Raw genomic sequence first — 14,230 nt, forward strand, 5'->3', positions numbered from 1 at the left:
TTTATTTAAATTCATCGTTTTTTATAATATTTTTATTATTTTATTTTATTTAAATTAATTTAAATTTTATTCTTTTATTTGCACAATAGTAAACAATTTTGGCATTAAAAGCATTTTTTTCTTATTTCACATGACTCGGCGTCACTTCTAATTATAATCTCATGAATAGTTTTACTGATACTTTCTATAAATTGCAATAATTAGTAAAGTAAAATCTAGCTCGGATACAACATAAAGCTTCTGGTTGCATGTCAAATATTTTAATAAAAAAATCTATATTTTACTATTTATTTAATTTTCAAATTATATCTATTTTAAAGAATTATTTGCATTATCATGCAAAATGCATGAAAAAGCTATCACTTTCGAATACAATATTGACGAAACTTCAGCTTATTCTGATATTTTACTTCTTACTTAATGTTAGGTATTTTATTAAATTTATTAAAATTTTATTTTTATATTTTTTATATTTTCATTATTTTTAACATTTATGGCATTTAAAACAATTTTGGCATTATTCAGCAAGCGGGAATGCTGCCTGCTTGCTGTGGAACTTGGCAAGGGGGCGTGGCACTGCCTTACTTTTGCTCCCCGAACTCGCGATAGTGAGACATCTACCGAGAAAGTTGATACTTTTATGGTTGTTTCTGATGCAGATTTTTACACTGAATGCATTGGAACAATAAAAAAAATTTGTCCGGAAATGCTCATCTGCCATTTTCCCCAACGGGGAAAGTGGCCACTAGCCATTTTCCCCACAGGGGTATTTACCAGATCGGCCATTTGGCCGCGTAGCCGACGATATATATTTGATGTATTATTTTTCATGGTTGAGGATTTGATTTGAAGATTGTTTTAAGATAAAGTAAAGAGCGTAACTATTTAAATTTCTACAATTTTTTCGCAATTTACTATAACAATTTGGAGAAAGAGTTTCAGAAAAAATAGCAACCAAGCAATTATTTTAAGAATTTTGATTCTTTAATTATTTTAACTATATAACGAGTACACAAATTATTTATTTCTCTGCAGAAACTACTGGCGCGGTGGAGGCAGATCTAGAGGAGCTTTCCGAGTGTACACAAAATTTTCTCTCTTGTGGTAAGGTGCATAGGGGTCGTTAACAAGGAATCGCTCTCGGCGCCAGAATTTTGTGACCATCTTATCCAAAAGGGTGCATTGAGTGGCATTGCACATCACATGATAACGCAGCCTTTTTCTATTTTTGCCAGTTTTCCTCCATAATCTTTTCTCCCTGCCGGCTTTTACGCGGATCCACATTCCCCTGTAAGATACAATAAAATTGTGTAACAAACATTACATTAAATTTGTGCGTTGGAATCTTCAAAAATAAGTGTTTTAAAATGTTCACTGAAATATAAAATTTTAATGTATTATTCATACCAGTTGAGTCGAAAGAATCTCTTTACTACTTCTTCGTTTGTAACTCGTCTGCCTGTGTACAGTGAATACTTGTTGAGCAGCGTTCTTCTTTGCTCAAACATCACTGGTGTTGGGATTCTAGAAAATATAAGAAAATTATTCTCTTTGTACATAGAATGTTGTGTAGATTATTGATGTAAGCAATATTTTTTTTTTTTCAAACAAAACTGTTTTTAATTTATTAATTACATACCTCGAAAGTAGATTTAATGGTTTGACTGGTACAGTTCCACATAAACTTGGGCTGAGACTGAGAGTGTTGTTTGAAGTCAAATTTTGCTGCAATTGGTTAGCCAAAATTGAAACAGTTCTGCTTGGATTTGTAAGGGTTTTTGACGCCATCAGTTGCCCTGCTTTGCGCAAACCTGTAAAGCGAAAATTAATTATATTTTCTTTTACAGTAAAAAAAATTAACAGAGCTAGGAATGCAAAAATAAATTTTAACTTTATGTACATACCTTGAAAAACAAAGCTGCGGATCATCATGAAGCCTTGCAGACTGCTTTGTTGAGCAAACTTGCCAATATTCTGGAGAGTTTCAAGCAAATGACGTGGCTATTGCAGAAAAATAAAGAAATTTTTATAGGGATGCTTTCTTTCAATTCGGTTAAACGAAGACAACAATTTTAAGATATAATTACATTAATGAATAATGAATCCTGATCTGATTTTCTGAATGCGAATCTCGTTGTTGGATCCACGCCCCCTTTTTCGCAACGCCCCCCTTGACAAAAACGGTTGTGTTTTGTTTGTCTTTGGTGGTCAGTCGTAGGTATTGTTTACATACATTTTTGCGCTTGTAAATTGCACACGAAAACAAAAGAATACAAAATCTAAAAGCGTAAAATCCAAATAACTTTTTCTACGCGTCCATTGTTTGAAGTTCCTCTCTTTGAAGTGAGTTTAAAAATTACACATCAAAAAATACAAATCCACTGTTAATGATTGGTCATTTTTGGCATTTATGTACAAAGCATGTTATGAACGGTTGGTAATTTTCTCTAATAACAGTGACTCTGTCTCTTTTTACAGACAACTGAACGTTCAAATCGGCTAATTATTAAAATGGATCTCTTGAGCTCAATAATGAACGCAATGGACAAACCACCTCGAGTGAATGAAAAAGAAAAGAAAGCACAAAGAGGCATGTATCTCATCTCATCTCAAACTCCCAAATTTACGTCTCATTTAAACAAATTACATAATGTCTCCAGACCAACAAGCCGCGTTGGACAAAATCAAACAAGCCGAAAAGAAGCACCTTTCAGAGTTCAGGGTAAAAATTGAAGGGATGATCAACGACTTCATCAAAGACAGTTCCAAATCGAAGCTTGTGTTTGAAACCATGGACAAAGTGCACAGAGCTGTCGTGTAAGAAGTGTAAAAAATTAACAAACGTTTTCTTATTCATAATATTTTAGGCAAGACGTATCTGATATTGCCGGAATGCCAGCCTTCTCGTTTGGTATTGAAGGGGTTGATCGCCACGTTCAAGTTTTTAGGAAGGAAACGGTTCCGAGTGAAAAAGTTATTGAAGAGGCACGGAGAACAGGAATGGCGGACCTAGACGAGGTGGAAGAAATAATCTCGGAGGTTGGAATTTTTTACTGCGCTAAATTAAAATTTATACTACATATAATTATTACAGAGGGAGATGGACGAGAAGCAGCAGCTGGAGTTGAACAAAACCAAAGGGCCCAAAGTTGTTCCGACGAAGGATTACAAAGAAAAATATGAACATCTGATCGGGAAAGAATCCGCACTTGACGCCGCAAAGAAAACCATCACAAACAAGCAATACGGATTTGGTAAAATTTAATCATCAGATAAATGGAATTATTTCTGACATGTTGATTTTTCCAGTTCCTGCCGAGAACAAAAAAGATCAGCGGTCGATTGAACAAACCTTGACCGACATAAGGGAAAGGAAGCGCCAAAAGTTGCATCACGGCGACGTCAGCACAGCTTCGAGCTCTAATCAAAATCCAGATGAGTCTTAAAAAGTTTGTGTTTGTCCTCTAAATTATATATGCGTATAGACTGCAATGATTGATTCGTTGAATTGTTTTAACTTCATGTGAAAATAAAAAATAAATTTAAACCCTTGAGTTGTGACAAAAATAAATCATTGTCTTATTCTTATAAACCAAAAAAAGAACAGTATTATAAGATATTTAAATTAATTTATTATGCAACAATAAGACTGAATTTATGAAAATTAAATATGGTACAAAACTCGGTGCACTTGTTAATAAGTCAAAGCAACTCCATTTTACTCATTTACCACTTAAAAGTCTTTGCCAGGAAGGAGCGTGAAATGCTCACAGCACTATTTTGTTTTTCTCATCAGTCCACATCCACATTTGATTTTTTTATGCAACACGGTAATAGTAGAAATCCATAACTATTGTGCTGATGTTGGTTGTCAGCGCCAAAGAGCAAACGTAGAAGAAAATCAACCCAGTTAAGGGGTACAGTAGGACTTGGGTGTTCTGCAGAATTGGAAGGCCTGGAAAATATTTATAAATAAATTAGTTTTGGTAAAGCTTCTCAAGGGAAGCAAAGCTTACAGCTGTAGCCAAGGAAGGTGATGTAAATGTAATATCCAACTGCCATCAAGTACAGGGTGTTGCCAAAGAGAAGAGAAATAAACCATGGCTGGGCAATGAAAACTGAAAAATAAATTTCATAAATTAATTTTTGAAGAGCTTCTTTTAACTTAAAAAAGGTACTTTCTATAATTTCTATTATTACCATGATAAAGGAGCACTAGGACAACATGCAAAATGAAGAGCACAGGGAAGAAAGCATTAAGATGAACATCAAATGCATATCCCCACTCAACATCTTGGTCTCGACAAGCAGGCTTTACCATCAATCGGTTTGTGACGAACCTATAAAATAATTTTAACAAAAATTATAATAATCAAAATACAAAATCATGGATAATTTTGGTCTCTAATTTTGACCAGTATTACCATAAGGCAGTCGCCACAAGAATACCAATACCGATGCAATCGACGAGGACAACATAGAGGAAGAATTTGAGAAATCCGTAAAAGCTCAGTTTTAAAACTAAAGCAAAGCCGATCGAGGAAACTGAAATTTAAAAATAAGAATATTTGAATAATGCACATGACCAATTCATTAAATGATTTACCAAACAACCACATTGCTAGAAGAACCAGAAACGCAGGGTCATCTCTTGCAAACTGAGCTTTGGTTTCTGCAAATAAAACAGGATGCTTATCAAAAATTATATCATAAATTTTGAAAAAGAAATTACGTTTTCTGTAGTGGAAGTTTCTGTAGACCTTTTGGGGTGAGACGAATAAATACACCATTTGCCAGAATGCGAATTCAAAGTCCATCTGCTCAAAACGCAAAATTCTTCTCAGGTATTTATACCTTTTAGCTGCTGCATCCGAACAATACATTCTGCAAAAGGAGAAAAATTGCAAATATTTTTTTTCTCTTTGAAAAGTCAAGTTTGAGCCACACTCACCTGCAAAACAATGGCAAAGGCAGAGAATCTAAAGAATCACTCCTAGAATAATGCATGATTTTTAAATTATTCTCTAGACTCTTCTTATTGACTTTGAAATTTGTCTTAAACTCTAGACCGACATGTAAACACAAGACAAATTAATCACGATCTATTATTATTGCAGACGTAGTTCCCACAACTTTCAACTCGCCACAGAAATCGCTCAATCACAGTTCTGGGTTTTGCCACATAAAAGATTTAAAATGCATCAGATGATCAAAACTGTAAAGTTACCAATGGCCAAAGTCATCTCGAGCACTTTTCTCACAGATGGCGTCTGTGTCGTTGTTTTCCAAATCAGCAGGCGGAAGTTCACGCCCATCAACTAAAAACACCCACTTGAAAAATTCCACAAAAAATTTAACTTTTGATTTTGTGCATTTTTGTCCGCTTTTGATGCTTCTTTAAAGCGCAATTCCAAAATTCGTTTGAAATTTAAATGAAGACATCATAGACCACAGAAGAAATTACGATGGCTGATATATCCGGCAAGAAAATTAGCGCACCAGACTTTGTTCCCAAGAAATGTAAAGCGATATTATTCTTTTCCCTAACATTTCCACTTTTAAATTTTAATATAATTTAGACGTGAAAGAGCTTTCGCAAAGATGCGTCGGAAAAATGGAATTGGTCAACCAGAGGCAGAAGATGCAATCCCTGTCGGACGAAACCAACTTGCAGTTGAAGAGGAACGTTTTTCAAAATTACATGCAGTTCATCGAAACTGCCAAGGAAATATCTCGTAAGCCCTTATCTAAAAAAAAATTAAATTAATAAAATTTCCCGCATTTAATTTCAGATCTGGAAAGTGAAATGTATCAACTTTCCCATTTATTGTCTGAGCAAAGGGAACTCTTGTCTAGCTTTTTGGAAACTTCGATTGTTGGTGGAAGCAAAAGTCAGCATTTGGACAAGGATAAACAACCTGAAGTTGTGAAAAAGAATGAGGAGGAGGGAAGACGAAAGCTTGCGTCAATAATCGAGAGAGTAGAGGGATGCGTTGTAAGTTCTAAAAGATTGAAAGAGCTTTTATTTTAGTCTTAAATAAATCTAAAACTTATACAATTCCTTTTTTTAGAAATTAAGATCAATCCTTCAATAAATTCGTGTATTATATTAAAATGCTAAATATATTTTTTTTTAAATTTTGTTTTTCACATTAGTCGCTTCTCGATGTTCCTGGCCGAGTCTTGCTGCACGACAGTGACCTTGTCGAACTGGATATCAATGACAACTCTGCCATCCAGAGGTACCACGGTTACTTGCTCAATGACAGCGTTGTCCTCGCAAGTTGGATACCAAACAGGTTTAATTTCAAATTCAACTAGTTTTCCTTTTTTGCTGATGTTCAATTTTGACAGACGAGGCCCTGTTAGATACAAATTCCAAGTGCAATACCCTTTGGACAGCCTTGCCGTGGTGAATGTTCGAGATTTGGGAAATATCATCCACGCCTTCAAATTCCTGGCTTTTCCAGATACCAGACTCTTCCAGTGTTCCTCAGCAACCCACAAAGTAAATTAAAGTAATAAACATTGGTTGCACTTGAATTAATTATTTTGAAATTTTTAGCAAGAGTGGATGGTTGCTTTTGATGCAGCCAAAAAATCAAATTTGAAGGAAAATCAAATGAACCAACAGAGGGAGTCGGTCTCTGAAAGGCCCGTCTCTGTTATTTCTCGAGGATACTCGACTGAGTCAACAAGTCGTAAGCCTCAAATTGAATTTATATTTTTAAATTTGAAACAAAAATTTTCAGCTTTTGATGAGCCAGTTGCAGACCCCACCCCAGAGCAGCTCATTCCAGAGTGGCTCCTTGAGGCTCCAGACGAGCTCGACGTCTGCATTGCTCAGAGACACTTTGAGGATGCGTACAATGTGATTGTCAAGTGCAAAGAAAGTTGGGACGAAATCCCACCGAGCCCAAAACTTCACTTAATCCAGTAAGATATTTCTTTCACCAACCCTGAAACTCAAATATTCATGAAAAATCCTCAGGAGGAAAATCGAATCCAGAGTTCGAACTTTGACGGAAGTTCTGATGAAAGAACTGGAGGTCTTGCCAGATAGGTCCTTCCAGGGTGGGCTGAGAGCTGCGAGGAGGGCGGTTCGACTCCTGAATCTTCTCGGCTGCTCTTCGCAAGCGTGCAAACTGTTCCTTGAATTGAGCAGTTCTGTAATTAAAACTCAGCTGAAGTGGACAATGCGTGAAGGGGTCACTGTCCAGTTCATCACTCAACTGGGCAACATTTTCTTTTCCAACATCAAGGACGTCATGCAGGAGTTTTTGAAATCGTTCCCTAGGACGTCCAGCTGTCTCTCTTCCTTCATTGTGTGGGCCGAAATGGAACTGACCACATTTGTCACTCTTCTCAACAAACACATTTTCCTGCCTCAGTCGTCACTCGACTCCATTGCTGATTGCTTCTCGTCAATTAGAAAATTGTGTTCTGAGGTGAATTTTAAACAAGAAATTATTTCAGTATTGGTGGTTTGAATTAACTTAAATCTTCAATTAATTTAAAATGCAATCTACTCCTTGAATTACAAAATTAACTTAAAACAACCCTCTAAACTTTTGCTGCTTAACAGATGAATTTTGTTCGTAATTTCAGCTCTGTGAGCTTGGTCTGGACATCGTGTATATTTTAGACGGACTTCTGCGGTCACCCTTGACGAGAGTCATCCAGGACAATACAAAGAAAACCATCGATTCGATTCGCGTGAAAGCAGCCGACGACACTTGGCGTCAGACTAATCTCATGAGCAAAGATGCAAGAACAAAACTGTTGCAGCAATTCACCGACTTAGGCATCTCAAATATTCACAAGTACACTTATGGTAAGTTAAAAGATTGTATGTGAAAAGAAAAATATACATCTGCAATATTTAATTGATTTAGTTTTCAGTTGAATTATTTCAAATCTAAAACTTCATGTTATCTAGAAAACAAAATAACCGAGCAATTATGAAATATTAAACTAAATAGGAAAAAAAAAATTGAAAATATTATGGGTTGTTAGCATGAAAAATTGTCAAATTTTTTAAAATTAATTTAGGGACTTCTATTCTACAAATTTAATTATATATTGCAGGGGAAACATGGTTGTGTTTGTCGTCAAATACAATTTCGTTCACCAAACGCTACCTTCAGTACGTTGAGTCGTTGCTCATCCTCTGCATCCCAGAGCTGGAGTTCAGCGTCCATCACTCTCTGGCTGTTGTGCTGCGGGAGCAACTTGTGCATGTTCAACAAAGTGTGGGCAAGGATGGTTTCGACCAGGCCACAGTCGAGAAAAACGGAAACTTCCTTGTTGGCGAACTGCTGCCGTTGGTGATGAAAAAGTTTGATTCCGCAATTGGACACCCGTGCGAAAATTTAGAACAACTGGCTAAGGAGTTCGCAAGCCTGGCCCCAAAGTCTGTGACCAAATATTCCACTACTGTTTATATTTAATTGTGTAATCTATATTAGAGAAACATAATATATAAATTAATTTTGTTCTGAAAAATTATTAATTCAATAAAACCATGATATTTAAAAAACCACATGCGTTTTTAATTTTCTTATACTTTATTGGTAATCTTTGATAATTTAAAAAAAAATCAGAATTAACTTGGCCAAATATAAAATTATATTACTTAGGTGTCTTAGGTGCTCCGAAATTTGAAAAAAAAAATTATCTATATTTTTGCATTGAGGCGAAATCTGGCCTAATCCAGAATATTTCCTTCCAGATTTTTACGATTTCCTAAGCACCGTTGATCCTTTGGCTGCTTTAGTAATAGTTTTCGTCATTCCAGAGATAGACTTCATTAAGTTTCCTCCTTCTCCAAGGTCGCAAAGCTATTGACTAATTAAAGGTGCAGTCATTCATCTATTGATTGACTTGGCAAGCTTTCTTGATCGAGCCATAAAAATTTTTTCAGGATTTCTATGAATCTGTTAAATTTAATAGAAATGAAATTTTTAAATTTGTGCAATTATCAATTAATAAAATTGAATTAATTATTAAGGTTAATTTCACTTATTGTAAAATGCACTTAAAATTATCAATCATGTTTTATCCATTTTTTGTTAAATAATTTTCTTTATAATTTTTTTATAGCAACAAAAAATAATTTTCATACGAGTGCAGTTATTTATTATTAATATTCATTATTTTTTTATGTTAAAAATGTATATATATTTTTTTTATCCTAGACTATTTTTAACACCATTCTAGCTATTATTTTGAAATAGATGTTGTTGGCCGTCACAATTGCACGCATCCCTGACGGAACAGTCGAGCGCACTCCAGCGCGCTCGAGAGCGCGAGATGCTGTAATAATCTTTTGCTGCGAGCTGAAAGTGCATACGTGACAAGCGCAGAGAGCAGCGGTTGTATTTTTTTCAGTGCGACGGAAACCCGTGCACAAAGAAAGCATTGACTCCGCGCCGACCTTGATTTGTCAACGGCGTGACCTCTCGTTCAAATGTGCCTTCGCCAGACACCAATCTCGATCACTACCGGTCCGCCAATGTTCTTTTATAACTACACAATATAAATCCCTTTCAAGGCGTGGAAGATGGAGAAAGAGGCTGAAAAAGCGGAAAAAGAGCACTGCCGCACAAAAGTGACTCGGCTTATTACACGCCCTTTATATATGCTGATGTGGTAATTGCTTCAAAAAAATCGACCGTTGAAGTTAATTGTGTGATAATTTTATTGTAAAAAACGTATTTCTAAGATTTAAATTTGAAATCATCAAAAGATGCGCTTCTAATAAATCAATGAATTTAGAAAAATCAAATCAAATTTAATAAAATAAAAACAAATTTAAAAATAATCATGAGTGCAAATTAAGCGCAATTTAATGTACACAATAATTTGGCTATTATTAATTTTTGACGTGAAATTAAATGCATTGATAATTACGTTAAAAAAGTAAATTAAGAAACGTTGGTAAACTGAAACGTCTAATTTAGATTTTTTTATTCAAATTGTTAAGAAAGAAAATGAGCACGCCCTTTAAAATTAATTTATTGCTTTATTCCTGTTTTTGTTTTGGATGTCTCATCAGGTGTACAACCCGCACAACCATTGATTGTAAAAAGTGGTTAATTCTATATAAGCAGAAATGAGCAGAACATGATTTTTGAGGTCGATCAACCCTATAACAATAAAAACAAAATTTATTTCCAAATATGATTGATTTAAAAAACTATTCTGGATTGATAAAAGGTAATGTGCAAATTCCTTTTCAATTTTTTAAAATTTACAAAAATTCTCTTATATATTTTAGTTATTAAAATATATCAAACCATGCTACTGATGGGTCTTTAGAAAAAAAGCAATCTACAAAAATAATTGCAGTTGAAGCAATTGAAAGCTTCGCTAATTTTTTAAATTGTATTTTAAATTGAATGGAATCTTCTGAAAAAAAGGAAAAATTTATAGATTTGCTGGCAAATATAATGGATATAAAATTTCATAGCGATCACCTTGAAAACATTACAACTCTATTATACTAATCGTGTTCCAAATAACTGTGCAAATAATTATTTGCAACAATTTTAACCGGTGGAAATCACGCGTGCTAAACTGCACTGCGGTCGTTTGAATAAAAAAGACACACACAATATAATTATGTTTCTTTTTGCAGCACCACGCGAGGCGTATGATTACTTCATTATTTGCACGTCATATACAATTACGACGGCTATATTATTACAGGGACTGAGGACTTTTGGTGAGAGGGTCTCTTAAATTTATGTCCTTCTCGTACTGAGGTCATCTATCGACTCTCGGAAGGAATTATGGCACCGGAAGAAGCATCAAACTGCTTAATTTCGCACTTGATCCCCACCGCGTGCAAATTTAGCCGCTCGGCGTTTGATCCCACCATATCGTAAAAAGCTCCTTCCTTCCTACACAGGTGATATATATTGCAAGTCGGGTTCCACTCAGGCACTCCACGTTATCCTCCACCACGAGTTTACTCATCGAGCCAGCGCCGCTCCCCAACTTTAAGCCATCATGAAGGTGGTGAGTTAAAAAACTGTTTAATTTTCTTCATTTCTAAAACTTTTTCTTTAAATTTTTTTCTCTTTATATTATCAACAGATTTCTCAATTTCTTAATATTAAATTTTTTTCAGATCGTGAAACTTTTAATTCAATTATTGTCTTTAATTTTATATTTCATTTTTTATTTTGTTGTGATTTATTTCCTTCAATTATTACTCCAGTCTTTAAAAGAATGGTGGTTAACTTTGATTTAAATCAAAAAGTTCTATTTTTTTAAATTTTTTTACTTTGGTTCTTTGATCTTATTGACTTCTCAACTCTGCTTCTAAAAATAGACTTATGCTTTTCACGATCTTTCACAATTCTCTGTCATCAAAAGAAATTATGCAAATTTGCGTCCACCTTGAGAAGTCTCAACCGATCATATGAGTTATAGTCTATTATTCTATAAACGCGAAATTCCCTTCCGCATTTGCATTTCCTTCTCGTCTCTAGGCAAAAAATAGCCGCCTAATGAGTTTATAGCTCGGAGCGATCGTTTACATTAACATTGGCCTTCAGTATCCTCGCCCGCGCGAGTATCTCTTACTGCTCCGCGTGAGCATTCAAATTTCGCCTCCGGCTTATCCGGGTTTTCTATCGACTCACACGTTTCTGCAAAACGCACACGTGAGCTGTCTGACATTTCAAGAACTTGCAAAACAATAGAACCGAGACCTTCAAGAGATTTTTGACAAAAAAAATTCATAAAAAAATTTATATCATAAGAATGCATTGCCTTATTTTATTTGTTTAAAAACAGTCGAAAAAAATTTATTTCTAATTTAACACGCGTTTTTTTTTTAATTTATCAGTATTTCGTGGAAAATTTTAATTTATGAGTAAAAATTTTGTATGTGAAAAATATTTTTACGCTCGAATTTAGATTTTAATTTTAACTGATTTAATTTCAATTAATGAATTAAATTGAATGAAATTTCGACTTTTGCCTTTCACAATGCTTACATTAATTGAATTTTATAATCAATTTAAATTGAAGTATAATTATGAGTCTTTAATTTTTTCTTTGTTTAGTAAAAAAAAAAGAACAATTACGTTCACTATGGCTTTGCTTTGTCTCATAACGCAGTCTAGGATTTATGTATTGGCATGCCATTGCACACATGTTGCTCGAGTGGGATCGGTTAACTAATCACGAGCAAAATAAATGCTTGATTAGCCACATCGAGCATGCAGGTACAAATCTACTGGGGCTCCGCGCTCTATGACATAATCGCAATCCAGGTCATTATTATTTATGCAACCGCTGGAAACTGCAGGGAGCAAAAATAATATTATACCGGTCTCTTGCTGCTTCACTTTCGTGCGGGTTGAAATTTAGGGCTCTTTGCGTCAGATAAAAATGTTTGAAAACAAACACGCTAAATTTCGAAAGACAGTTGATAAATGGTTTTTCCAGAAGGTCGAGTTTGAAATTTTTAAATTATTATCTTGACTGTAAGATCTTTTTAATTAAGAAATCAATGAGGCCAGTAATAAGCGTTATTGCATGTTTTGTAATTAAATTATTGAGCTAAATATGTGACTTGCTCGGCAATGAGTCGATTACAAACATTTTAACTTTTATATTTATATTACACTGAGTTGCGATAATATTTCAAGGTTAAGAGTTTTTCATTAACTTTAAATTATTGAAAAGTTTTTTTATAACGCCAGAAATTTTATCTTAGAAATTGAAACATATTTTTATAAGTTGGTTTAGCGGTTATAACTTTCAATTTATAATTTTATTTTTTGGTCCAGCATCAAACTCGGAACCATTTCAAAAAGATGCATGGCTAGGTGAAAGTTGACAATGTTTTTGTTGTAAATTACTGAAATAACTCCGCCGGCACTTTTTTGTTATATTTGTTTACTCGCCCCAGACAAAGCTAGAAAGTGGTGGTGCCTGATTTATTCAAGCGTTCACACAATGATCTATATAATAGTTCCGCAAATCGGCACATTGGCCGCCGACGAAAATTAATTATCCGCCGATTAGCAACAGTCGATAGCTCATTACATCACGCGGCATCTCCTGCCGGAGGCAATTTTGCACCGAAACTCGGCTCTTTTCTGCAGAGCAGTTACATGCTCGCTGGCTATACATAACACAATACCCTTTTCTGCACGCTCCGACGCCGCTCCTGCTTTTCGCTTTTGCAATATCAAATTCTGCAAGAGATGCTAGCTGAGTGGATTTTTTCTCTTCTAATTTTCCGCAATTTTTTTCCGCAGTTCGCCATTCTTGTCTGCGTGCTCGCCACGGTCCTCCAGATCCAGGCCTACTACCAGGGCGCCCAGAGTTTCTTCTACCCTGGTGCCCAGTTTGACGGTCGTCTCCCTGGAGGAAGCAGTGATGTTGGTCAGTAAACTTTAAATTAATTTAAGTTGAATTGATTGAAAAAGTAGCCAAAAATGAAATTATGCTTTGCAATATTTAATTTTAAAATTACTCGGAAATCCTTCCTTTCCGAAAGGCTTGGCCGGTACATTGACAAAGGTACTTGGTGTTGCGAAGTCTCTGATCATTACATTATTATACAGTCTATTACCTTGAAAACGCGCTCAAGCCAATCGGCACCTTCTCATGTGTGATTCAGATTCGCTTTTCCTTCTTCTAAATCACACACGTGCGCACCTCTCAAATTAGAACAAAAAATCCCGGAAGTTTCCAAATTTAGGTTGCCCTACCTAAAATTTTTGACAAATACTATGCAAATTTTTATTCAAGAAAGTCAATTATTGGTTCGTACTGTTCACCAATAAAAAGAAAAAAAATCGAAACCTTCGAGCGAATACAATTTTTTTTCTTCAGTTTTAATTCCGGTTTCCCTCCGGACATATCAATTACAATCTATAACATATCGTTCGCCGAAGACCTGCGTAAACGCGCAAGGTCAACTGGCGGTAAACTTTTAGTACTTTTACATCCACGCCATCCACGGGTTCCAGTTCCAATTAATTTAAACGAGTTGCCTATCGCTTTTTTTATAATAATTTCGCGTTAAATTCAATGAGCCAAAACTGACATACATTAAAGAAAAAAGACCACTTCCGTTTTTAACAAGGCCATCGAATATAAAAGCCAAGCGTAATGAACCTTTGTAAACTCTAAATTATTCACTTTTTAATAAATTTCCTTTTACATAGCAACGATTTAAATATTTTCAATATTAAATTTTCGT

The 14,230-nt window shown here is 34.9% G+C and overlaps 4 protein-coding genes across 5 annotated transcripts; 2 read left to right on the top strand and 2 right to left on the bottom strand.

Moving 5' to 3' along the window:
• Positions 1-951: 951 nt before the first annotated feature.
• On the bottom strand, positions 952-2,172 carry LOC132192562 (large ribosomal subunit protein bL35m). Its single transcript, XM_059612571.1, has 5 exons — positions 2,088-2,172; positions 1,905-2,001; positions 1,640-1,811; positions 1,408-1,524; positions 952-1,288 (listed from the first exon to the last, which is right to left on the bottom strand). Exons 2-5 carry the CDS (start codon positions 1,930-1,932, stop codon positions 1,039-1,041), a joined length of 567 nt encoding a protein of 188 aa, XP_059468554.1. The 5' UTR covers positions 1,933-2,001; positions 2,088-2,172; the 3' UTR covers positions 952-1,038.
• A 12-nt stretch (positions 2,173-2,184) lies between these two features.
• LOC132192561 (sperm-associated antigen 7) lies at positions 2,185-3,579 on the top strand. Its single transcript, XM_059612570.1, has 6 exons — positions 2,185-2,343; positions 2,479-2,590; positions 2,661-2,817; positions 2,868-3,039; positions 3,095-3,254; positions 3,310-3,579. The coding sequence occupies exons 2-6, from the start codon at positions 2,512-2,514 to the stop codon at positions 3,444-3,446; spliced, it is 705 nt and encodes a 234-aa protein (XP_059468553.1). The 5' UTR covers positions 2,185-2,343; positions 2,479-2,511; the 3' UTR covers positions 3,447-3,579.
• Positions 3,580-3,599: 20 nt separating this feature from the next.
• Positions 3,600-5,156, bottom strand: LOC132192560 (protein unc-50 homolog). Its single transcript, XM_059612569.1, has 7 exons — positions 4,952-5,156; positions 4,733-4,884; positions 4,607-4,672; positions 4,425-4,545; positions 4,201-4,340; positions 4,017-4,118; positions 3,600-3,955 (listed from the first exon to the last, which is right to left on the bottom strand). Exons 1-7 carry the CDS (start codon positions 5,005-5,007, stop codon positions 3,819-3,821), a joined length of 774 nt encoding a protein of 257 aa, XP_059468552.1. The 5' UTR covers positions 5,008-5,156; the 3' UTR covers positions 3,600-3,818.
• Positions 5,157-5,289: 133 nt separating this feature from the next.
• Positions 5,290-8,536, top strand: LOC132192558 (exocyst complex component 8). Of its 2 annotated transcripts, XM_059612568.1 has the most exons (10): positions 5,293-5,520; positions 5,580-5,735; positions 5,793-5,995; positions 6,157-6,299; positions 6,355-6,508; positions 6,566-6,701; positions 6,753-6,936; positions 6,992-7,448; positions 7,609-7,834; positions 8,089-8,536. In XM_059612568.1, the coding sequence occupies exons 1-10, from the start codon at positions 5,466-5,468 to the stop codon at positions 8,448-8,450; spliced, it is 2,076 nt and encodes a 691-aa protein (XP_059468551.1). In that variant the 5' UTR covers positions 5,293-5,465; the 3' UTR covers positions 8,451-8,536. The 2 variants fall into 2 exon arrangements, with proteins under 2 accessions (XP_059468550.1, XP_059468551.1); XM_059612567.1 differs by having other exon boundaries at positions 5,290-5,520; positions 6,566-6,936.
• The last annotated feature ends 5,694 nt before the right edge of the window (positions 8,537-14,230 follow it).

Source organism: Neocloeon triangulifer, unplaced genomic scaffold (assembly GCF_031216515.1).
Source record: "Neocloeon triangulifer isolate White Clay Creek 2 clone unplaced genomic scaffold, ASM3121651v1 ptg000003l, whole genome shotgun sequence".
Taxonomy (NCBI): Eukaryota; Metazoa; Arthropoda; class Insecta; order Ephemeroptera; family Baetidae; genus Neocloeon; species Neocloeon triangulifer.